The 9742-nt window shown below is 47.9% G+C and overlaps 2 protein-coding genes across 2 annotated transcripts; one reads left to right on the forward strand and one right to left on the reverse strand.

The window, feature by feature from the left end:
- Window positions 1-4560: 4560 nt before the first annotated feature.
- On the forward strand, window positions 4561-5403 carry LOC111256437 (protein ALP1-like). Its single transcript, XM_022824571.1, has 2 exons — window positions 4561-4831; window positions 4916-5403. Exons 1-2 carry the CDS (start codon window positions 4723-4725, stop codon window positions 5371-5373), a joined length of 567 nt encoding a protein of 188 aa, XP_022680306.1. The 5' UTR covers window positions 4561-4722; the 3' UTR covers window positions 5374-5403.
- Window positions 5404-7289: 1886 nt separating this feature from the next.
- Window positions 7290-9541, reverse strand: LOC101764670 (60S ribosomal protein L38). Its single transcript, XM_004957305.3, has 3 exons — window positions 9326-9541; window positions 8059-8242; window positions 7290-7509 (listed from the first exon to the last, which is right to left on the reverse strand). The coding sequence occupies exons 1-3, from the start codon at window positions 9524-9526 to the stop codon at window positions 7487-7489; spliced, it is 408 nt and encodes a 135-aa protein (XP_004957362.2). The 5' UTR covers window positions 9527-9541; the 3' UTR covers window positions 7290-7486.
- Between the last annotated feature and the right edge of the window lie 201 nt (window positions 9542-9742).

A 9742-nucleotide genomic window follows, 5' to 3' on the forward strand; every position in this document is an offset into this window, starting at 1 on the left:
GCACGCATTCCGCTCCTGCAGCGCCGATGCTGCCGCCGCGCGCGTCCCGCTACGCATCTCCATGCTCGCCGCGCTCTGGTGAGAGGTGGCCGTGGGAGGCAGCGGCTGCGGCGCCGGGGCCAGCTAGCCGATGACGATGTGCTCAAGCCGCTAGAGGCGTGCAGGATGTGCCGGCGAGGCTGCTGGTGGCAAGCGTCCACAGGTGGCCGGTCGCGGGACGGCAGCGTCCGGGACGACGACCGCCCGAGCGCCGCGGTGACGACTGACGAGCAGGAGAGAGCCAAGGACGATGGCGAGGGGAAGGAAGGACTTGGTCACCCGTCACCAATGGGAGCTCGCGCCGTGGGCTCAGATGGGCCGCTCGACTGCTTTCTGTGCGGCCTGCAAGAGTAGTTTGGCAGGGTCGCCGTTGGATCGCAACAGGACGGCGCAGATGAGCACTGACTGCAGAGTACAGTCACAGAGCTGACGCTAGAGGATCTTGTTCCCGAGGGGAGAGCCCTGCCCTGCCCTGGCCCTGTGAGCGTCTGAACCCATCAAACAACGGCTAGACGCCGCCGCTTCGTGCAGGAGGAGGCTGCTCGCCCGCAGTCCTGTTCACGCCAGCTCCTCTGCAGTACTGCAGAAGGACTCAGCTCACTGTCGCGTGGGGCCCCGAGTGCCACCGGGCCGAAATCGGCCGTGAACATCGTAAACTAACCCGTACGGCTCCGGTGGGAGCCGTGCGGTTTTGGTTAGAAAACGCTCGCCTTTTCTGCTCTGCCCATGCCAGCATCCAGCAGCCCACCACCGTGTATCCCCGAGGCAACAGCGCGGTGCTTGTCCGCACTCGCTTGCACTCTAGGCAAAGCGGCGGATTCCTGCGCGAGACGACGCCCACAGCGACTACACAAATATCCTACAGCTACAGCATTTGGCACGATTAAAACATTCTGTTTGTAGACTTGTGTAGAGGAGTACTAGACTTTTGTACACTTCTGTTTGAAGAAGCAACTGAGGTCTTGTTTAGTTGGCCAATTTAGGAGATGCAAAATTCCTATTCCAGCACTGTAGCACACTGTAGCGTTTCGTTTGTATTTGTGAATTATTGTCCAAATATTGACTAATTAGGCTCAAAAGATTCATCTCGCAAAGTACAACAAAACTGTGCAATTAGTTTTTAATTTCATCTACATTTAGTACTACATGCATGTACCGCAAGTTTGATGTGATGGGGAATCTTCTTTTTGCATAGTGTCAAAATTGGGAGTTGGGGAATCTTCTTTTTGCCTGTTTTCTTCCATCCATCTAAACTTTAGATGCTAAAATTTAGCAACTTTGAGCTGCTAAATTGGAAAACAGTCTTGCTAAACTTGCTAAAGTTGAGTTGCTAAAGTTTAGATCTTTAGCAAGTTTTGGGTTGCTAAAACTTGCTAAAAGGTGGGCTGGACACCTTCTACCCCTCATTATTGTCTGGCAGTCCCGCACTCCCGCACGCATACCCCTCCCGCACTCTGCATCCACCCGCACTCCCGCACGTCCGCCTCCTCTGCTCTTCGCATCCGCCCCCTTCCTGCCCCACATATAGTGCGGCGGAAACGGATTCCACCCCCCCCCCCCCGCCGCCACGCATCCGCCGCCGCCGCCACGCATCGACCGCCGCCGGCTCCTGGGGTCGAGCCCCACCGCCGCCCTAGCCGCGACGCATCCACCGCCGCCCTAGCCGCGCCGCATCCACCGCCGCCGCCGCAACGCATCCACCGGCGCTGCCCATACAATCGCGCGCCGCCTGCTCCAATAGTCTAGCCCCACCGCCGCCGGCTCCTGGAGTCCACTGCCGCCGTCGCCCCCCGGAGTCCAGGACCGCCGCCACCCCCGGAGTCCAGGGCCGCCGCCGCCTGCTGGTGGAGGCCACCCTATCTTCCCCCTCCCCCCACTCCAACTCGAGATCCGCCATCCCATCGTCCCCCTCCCCCCACTCCCACCCCGGATCCGCCATCCTCGCCGCCACAACTCCCGGATCCGCCATACTCGCCGCCCCTGCTCCATCCCCATCCTCACCGCAACCGCCAACTCCCCTTACCCCATCCCCACCGCAACAGCTCCGAGCAATGGCCGGATACCGTGATTGGGTATCGCAGGGTGCTTCATCCTCGGCGGCCCCTTCGTTCCCTATTCCTGCGCCCATTCCCGATCCAGAGGAGTTGGAGTTCATGTCCCAAGGCCCGTCGCGCGCTCGGGCGGCTCCATCTCTCTCGGCTGGGAGGGTCAACATGCAGGATCTTGATCTGAACTCCCAGGACGAGTCCTTCCCCTACCTCGATGAGTACACTGACATTCTGGAGTCTGGAAGAGGACGCGGCGATGGTGTTCGGATCGGCTCGTTTCAACCTCCCCGTCAGACCGATGGTGGTGTTCCAATCGGCCGGGGAAGGGGTGGCACCGCACGTGGTGGCCGCCGTGGCCGGGGAAGGCGAGGTACTGCTTCACCTTCGCCGCCTTCAGGTAAAGACCTACTAAATTTATCCGAAGTTGTTGATGATTTGCAAGCTTTGCGGTTCTGATTGTTGGTGATGTTACATATTCAGATGCAAGTCCTCCTATTCGGCAACATATTCGGGGGAGATTAGGACGAGGCGCAGCCCCTGCTGCCTATTCTACATCCATGAACACAGAGGATGTTGAACAATTGGACGAGGAAACTGGGGAGGATCATCATGTAAGCATCCTATCCTCACTGTGCAGTGTGCATCTCCATGTTTTGTGAATTGTATTTATGTTTTTCATTTTCTGGTAGAACAAATGTCATAGAGCAAACTGGAGCGAATTAAACACAGGAATTTTTTGCGAATTAGCTGTGGAACAAATCCGTATAGGCAATGCAACAAGTGGGGTGGTCAATTCTAGAGGTTTCAAGGAAATAGCTGCCAAATTTGCGGAGAGGACTACCATCAGGCATGAACCGAAGCAATTCAGAAATAGGTGGGATCAATGCAAGAAATTATATGAATTTTACGTTTTCGCGATGAAACAATCAGGATTAGGTAGGAAAAATAATGGAGCCATTTCAGCGAGTAAAGCCTGGTGGGATAAATACTGCAAGGTAGATTTGTTTTTTTTGTTTGTGATAATTTCTTTTTGTTTTGTGCCTGGAGTACATATAGTTTTTGAATTCCTGTGTCATTTGATTGCAGTATCCAAAATGCCGTAAGTTTAGCAAGTACCTACCTCACTATCTTGAGCTGCTGTATGAGATGTACCACAAAATTGTAGTTGATGGATCAACTACAACCATACCAGGAGATGTGGATGAAGATAGGCAGGAGGTACCTGAAGAAGATGACTTCCAATTGGATGAGGAGGAGTACCCTGAAGAGAGCCCTATGAGTAATGGCAGCAAGAAAAGGAGTACCAGTACAAATGATACAGCATCAAGCCCTCCAAAGAAGAGTAAAAGTCCTTTTTTCAAGATGTTCAAGGGCCTCATAGACACTATGCATGAGGGGATCTCTGAAGATAACACTACCATGAGGGTAAAGATGGAGTTGCAGTTGAAGCAGAGGGAAATGGAGCTGCAACAACAACTGAAGCAGAAGGAGCTGGAGTTGGAATTTAAGAGGCATTCTCATGACAAAGAAGAAGATGAGTTCAGAGCAAGCCTTCTATTGGCACAGCAGTGTGGAGCATCAACAGAGTCAGAAGAGTACTTTGCTGCTATGGAGTTGTTCACCATTAGGCTTAACAGGGTAGCTTTTGAGACACTGGAGACAAAGGAAGCAAGGTTCAAATGGTTGCAAACTAAGTGTGGGAAGTTTCATGGCCGGCCATGAATTGTAGGCAACAAGTAGCTGTCTTGTTGTGTTGCTAGTCATGTTAGAACTTTTAATAAATTTGTGTGAACTATGATTTGTGGTTTGTGTGGACAATTTGTTGATCACTATGAATTTGTCATGTTGTGTTGGTAGTCATATTAGAACTTTTAATATATTTGTCTTGTGATTTGTGGCTGTTTAGTTGAGAACAATTTCATGGCTGCCTTGTTCAGAAATTTTAATCATGCTTTGTATGTACTATGACATGGCTGATTTGTGGACTATTTCATTCTATCTACAGGTTGACATATTTGACTATGTTGATGACTGGTTTCAGAAGAGGAAAAGGATAAGAAGAGAATTTGTTGCAATGGGTGCTTTCCTCGGTATGTACTATTATGCCACACACTTGAACAGATCAGAATATAGGGTCCCAACAGAATCAGGATATGAATGGGTTATCAAAACATTAGGAAATAGATCATCTTGTTACAACATGTTCATGATGAATAGGAATGTATTTGATAGGCTTCATAATCTCCTTGTACAGTCTTATGGATTAAAGTCTACTAGGAGAATGACATCAGTAGAGTCTTTAGCTTTATTCCTGTGGATGTGTGGTGCCCCCCAAAGCATGAGGCAAGCCGAAGACCGTTTTGTTAGGTCTACTTGCACAGTTAGTAGGAAGTTCAACAAAGTATTACACAACATTTGCAAGCTAGCAGGGGATGTCATTAGACCAGTCGACCCAACATTTAGTACTGTGCATCCGAAGTTGAGGTCACCACGGTTCTCTCCATACTTTGACAATTGCATTGGGGCTATAGATGGGACACACGTGCCTGTTGTTGTGCCAGCAGATAAGGCTGTCCAACATACGTGACGACATGGGTACACTAGCCAGAATGTGTTAGCCATATGTGACTTCGACATGAGATTTACCTTTGTCGTCGCGGGATGGCCTGGATCGGTTCATGACATGAGAGTCTTCAAAGATGCATTGGACAAGTATGGCGATAAATTTCCACACCCCCCTGAAGGTACTTCCTTCATCTATGCCCTATCTGCACGTAGTACTTTTGATGTTCCTGGATATATGTAACACGAGAACTTTTGATGTGCAGGGAAGTTTTATCTTGTCGACTCTGGATACGCAAACCGTACTGGGTATCTTGCCCCGTACAAGGGTACGAAATATCATCTACCAGAATTTCGAGCCGGACAAATTCCCAGAGGTAAAAAGGAGCATTTCAATTATGCACATTCATCATTAAGAAATGTCATCGAGAGGTCATTTGGGGTGTTGAAGAACAAATGGCGTATTCTGCGCGATTTACCATCTTATCCAATGGCAAAGCAAAGTCAAATAATTATTGCTTGCATGGCAATTCATAATTTCATTAGAGAGAGTGCTATTGGTGATGTTGATTTTGAGAATGCGGATCATGAGGAAAACGATGCTACACCTTCTGAAGGACCATCATCTCAAGGAAATGAAGGTGCTACCCAACATGAATATGAAGATCAAAGCATGAACCAGTTTCGGGATTGGATAGCCGATGGATTGTTCAATAGGTCATAGGATCCTTTAGTTTTTTGTTGTAATAATGTAATTTTTGGGATACACAACAATTTTTTGCTTCAATAAAAAAAATGGCTGCCAGCATCGTGGCATTCCATTTTATTGATCGACGCAACGTTAGTAGGAACGGCGCTAGGAATGGAACGAATGGGCAGGAAGGTGCATGGCGCCAGGAAAGAAATGGCGCCAAGTTCCTGGCGCCAGGAGCTGCAGTTGAACCAGACAGAAAAAATGGCGCCAGGGAGGAGGGAGGAAAAATGGCGCCAGGGAGGAGGGAGGAAAGTGAGATGAGAGAGAAAGAAGGGTAGCAATCATTAGGGGCAAACATGTCTTTAACCTTCTCATTCAATGCCTTTTAGCAAGTGGAAGAAAACAGGTTTGGCTAAACTTTAGATGCTAAAGTTTAGCAACTTTTAGCATCTAAAGTTTAGCAAGTGCAAGAAAACAGGGCCTAAACATGGCCTGAGTTTTTATGAATTCCTCGTGCTAGCACAACGGGTGGTAAAGGTACATCAGCCCCGATGTGAGGGCTTGGTTTTTTCCTCGGCCGCTTCCTGATCTCGGCAGAACTCGTTGGGTCTCAGAGTATCAGCAATTGCTCTATAGTCTACGTGATCCAACCTTCTGGTGTAGACATACACGTCGTTGCTATTCCCTCCATTCATAATTATAAGTTATTTTATTTTTTTTAAGAGTCAAACTATTTTATATTTGATCAAAATTATAGAGGTGATGATAAAAGTTTATGGCACTGAATAGATATATTATAAAAATATATTTAATGAAATAATTAATGGTACTTATTTGGTATCATGAGTGTTACTACTTTATCGTGTAAATTTGGTTAAATTTGAGATGTTTTGACTTTTAAAATAATTAAAATAATTTATAATTTGAACGAAGGCTGGCGCTGGTAGGCACGAGTACGAGTCCAAAGCTCGGCGGTGGCGCCGGTCGTGAGGTCACGGCCTGGAGTTATGGCGCTGCACTGCTCGTCTACATGCTCCTAACGGCCAGTGAGCAGTGAGCACCAGTCAGGCAAAACCACGCTCCATGCTCACTGGTCGTCTTCTAGCTATGAAAGGAGCAACTCGAGGCAAGGATCTCTCCTTGTCTGAACCGGGACAGCCGCCGACTGATGAACAATGCATGCTTGCATTGCATTGCATTGATTCGTCTGGCCCAGCACTAGTAGACTCTCAAGTATGAACCTAACCGCAAACCCAGAATGGCCGAGCGCCCTGGGCCACCCGTCCCGTGGCTTCGAGCACATGGGGTGTGCTGTGCTGTGCTGGATGCGCGTGCCTGCCGTCGCCCGTCGGCGCACGCGACCGGGAGGGGAGGCAGGAGCAGCGCCCGCACCGGCGGCTGCTGCACCCCTCCTCTCGGGGCCTCGGGCCCTCGGCACGCGAGCGTTCAATGCCGCCGCGGCCGGGAACGGGCCCGCGGCCAGTGGATCCAGGCCGAGACATGTCTGGTGTTTCCCACAGCAGATTGGCCCATCACATCATCTGCTACCGCTGCTGCTAGCATTGCTGGTCCTGTTCACTGGTTCGCCCGCCCTTGTTTCAGACAACCGTTCTATCGCGGTGCGGTCGTGCAGTGTTTCTCCTCTCGTGTAATGAGAATGCGAGCAATCTGATACACGGCGCAGACGTGCTACATGGAAGCATGGAACGGCAGGATTGTGCGAACGCGAGTACGTTAAGCGATACAATTCTGCGACATGGAACATACGAGCACCGAGCTGACGCACGGAATGGATCAGGAGTTCAGGAATCAAACTAGAGATCATCTAAAAGGGCAGGGAATTCACGATTTTGGATCTGCTCCAGCAGATTCTCTCCCCACTATTACCACAGAAGCATCAAAACTGCTGCAAAGGTATCGACCTTAAAAGATAAACACATCACGGATGAGAAATCAGTAGAGATATGTCAATCTGACTGGACGGGATTGGTCTCTCCCCGCACACAAAACTGCCAATAATATTAATCCATGGCGAAGTCTACATTGTTCACAGGACAAAAGTTTTTCAAGATAATTCAGAAGACTTCTGATGATGGCAAGAAAAGCTTCCCGCTACACCACCATCTCTCTCTTGCTTGAATCTTCAGATTTCTTGGACACTCAAACCTGCAGAATTAACCAATGTATCAGTAGCTGGATTTACTTGCATTGCCAACGAGCTTAATAGCATAGGCTGCATCACAGGCACAGAGCTGAAGCAGCAAATGAACTAGGCTGTCTGATGTAAAAAGGGAGAAAGTGGGCAGAAAGCATATTTTCGCCTCCATGTTCTCCAATACTAAGGCACATTTCAGATCCTGTTTAACCATTACGACCGCAGCTAACCAATCCTGACCTTTGGAAGTATAGATAGGAAACAAAGCAAGAAACGCGGAATCAAACTTTGTATTCAAGGTATATAATCACATCCCTTGGATCTCATATCTATAGTTGTCCATGCCTGATTAAACTACTCAAATTTACCATAGAAAGGATTCATTGACAAGATCATGTTGATTGGGACAAAATGGACTGAGCAGAAAGAATGCAATTAAGAAAGTCAATTTACATAGCCACTAGAAGAAACAATTTTGTGAAAAATACGAGCAATCATCAGTTGGAAACACCCCAAAATGGACAATCAAAATTTGGTTACACGAATACTGTTATGCTAACCTGGAGGGAGGGATTGCTTCAACTTGTTCGCCTTCTCCGCATCAAAGACACAGAGGGTGTACAAGTACTTGGAGCAGCGCACCTTGAACTTCACAACATCTTTGCTTCTCTTGATTTTCACAGAGCGAGCATCCTTCCTTCTAGCAGTAAGGAGGAAGTCCTTGATCTCATGGATCTGCTTCGGCTGCAGCAACAAGTAGAGTATGATCAGAGGATGGTACACACTAGTAACCATTCAGACAGCAGAGTGTAAGTAACTAAGCGCAATTGAGCACAAGCTAATATCTGATATAGTGCCTACAGTCCAAGAATAAATGAAGTAATAGCAGATTGAAATATAAAAAATACATTCAATACTATGATTGCATTTCAATGCAGAAGCATGATTTCACAGTTGTAATGAAGACAAAATATGAAAACAAGCTGAAATAATTGTGATACCTTTATACTTAAAGAGAACTTTGCACAAATACTCACTCTACTAGTCTACTTAACATTTGCTACAGGTGATTCTATTCCATGCTCATTACGTTTTATCCAAATCATAAACATAATCAAACATTACATTGGGACCACTTAGTGTTGGAGAACTCAATGTTTCCATGTAATGCATCTATGCAGCACAAAGTTCCGAACAACAATTCACTTAAAATTCTACTTTGCCAAGCAAAACTAACTTAAGCACTTATTGGTTCAAGTTTTTAGTTAACCAAGTCCAAGTATACTGCATTGCTCCAGTATCAGTTTCCTAACTTACGCACTTATCTACACCCATGACATGAAAAGCAATCTACGAAAAGGTAACCTGAAACTACACCAATCCAACATGAACATATATCTCAGTCTCCATAACCTTAGCATAGTTCCTGAGAAACTATGTTTGGCTGCATACGAAATGGGACACAACTACACGCAAGATACTTCAGCATCTGTCTTGTCGACTAACACAAACAGGTCGACACGAAGCGCGCCCAATCGAATTCACCAAATAGAAATCCGCCGAGCAATCCCATCCTATCGGCAGAAGCGAAGAACAACGAGTACTACCGCATCCCAAATCCATTCTCCAACACACAATTACCTAACGATACAATGTCCAGGAACAGAAACGAATCCCTCACACACAAGTAACTGATCGATCGAAAGAGGCAGGGTTTTAGACACCCCTACATCAGAAAGCACGGATCCTCTTCGTCTCGGATGAGGCGATGGAAAACCAGTGGACAGACAAGCTGAGTCAAAATGGGAACGGACGTAGCGAGCTTACCATCTTTCCCCGAGGGCTGGTGGTCGCGGCGGCGGAGCGTCGGGGGATGCCGTGGCGGCGGCGCGCGGAGAGGGAGAGCATATTTATATGGGCAGAGAGTAACCCTAGCTGTGGGTATGGGAGTTTCCGGAAATGCCCCGCGGGGTGCACTGCAACTGCAAGTGGGCCTGGTTTCATACCACGTACGGAGTAGTAAAGCATTTCGGCCCAGCTTGTTCCATTCCCAAACCGCAGTTCAGATTGCTAACCATGGGCATGTGGTCCCAAATTTAAATTTTACACGTATGAGGCGAGAGACAGCCAGACTGGAAACAATATGGATAGACTTAGACCCCGTTTGGTAGGGCTTCTTAAGGTGCTTCTCCACCAACTTTTGATGAAGCCCTACTAGAGGGCTAATTTCAAAACGGCTTCACC

Source organism: Setaria italica, chromosome II, assembly GCF_000263155.2.
Source record: "Setaria italica strain Yugu1 chromosome II, Setaria_italica_v2.0, whole genome shotgun sequence".
NCBI classification, from domain to species: Eukaryota; Viridiplantae; Streptophyta; class Magnoliopsida; order Poales; family Poaceae; genus Setaria; species Setaria italica.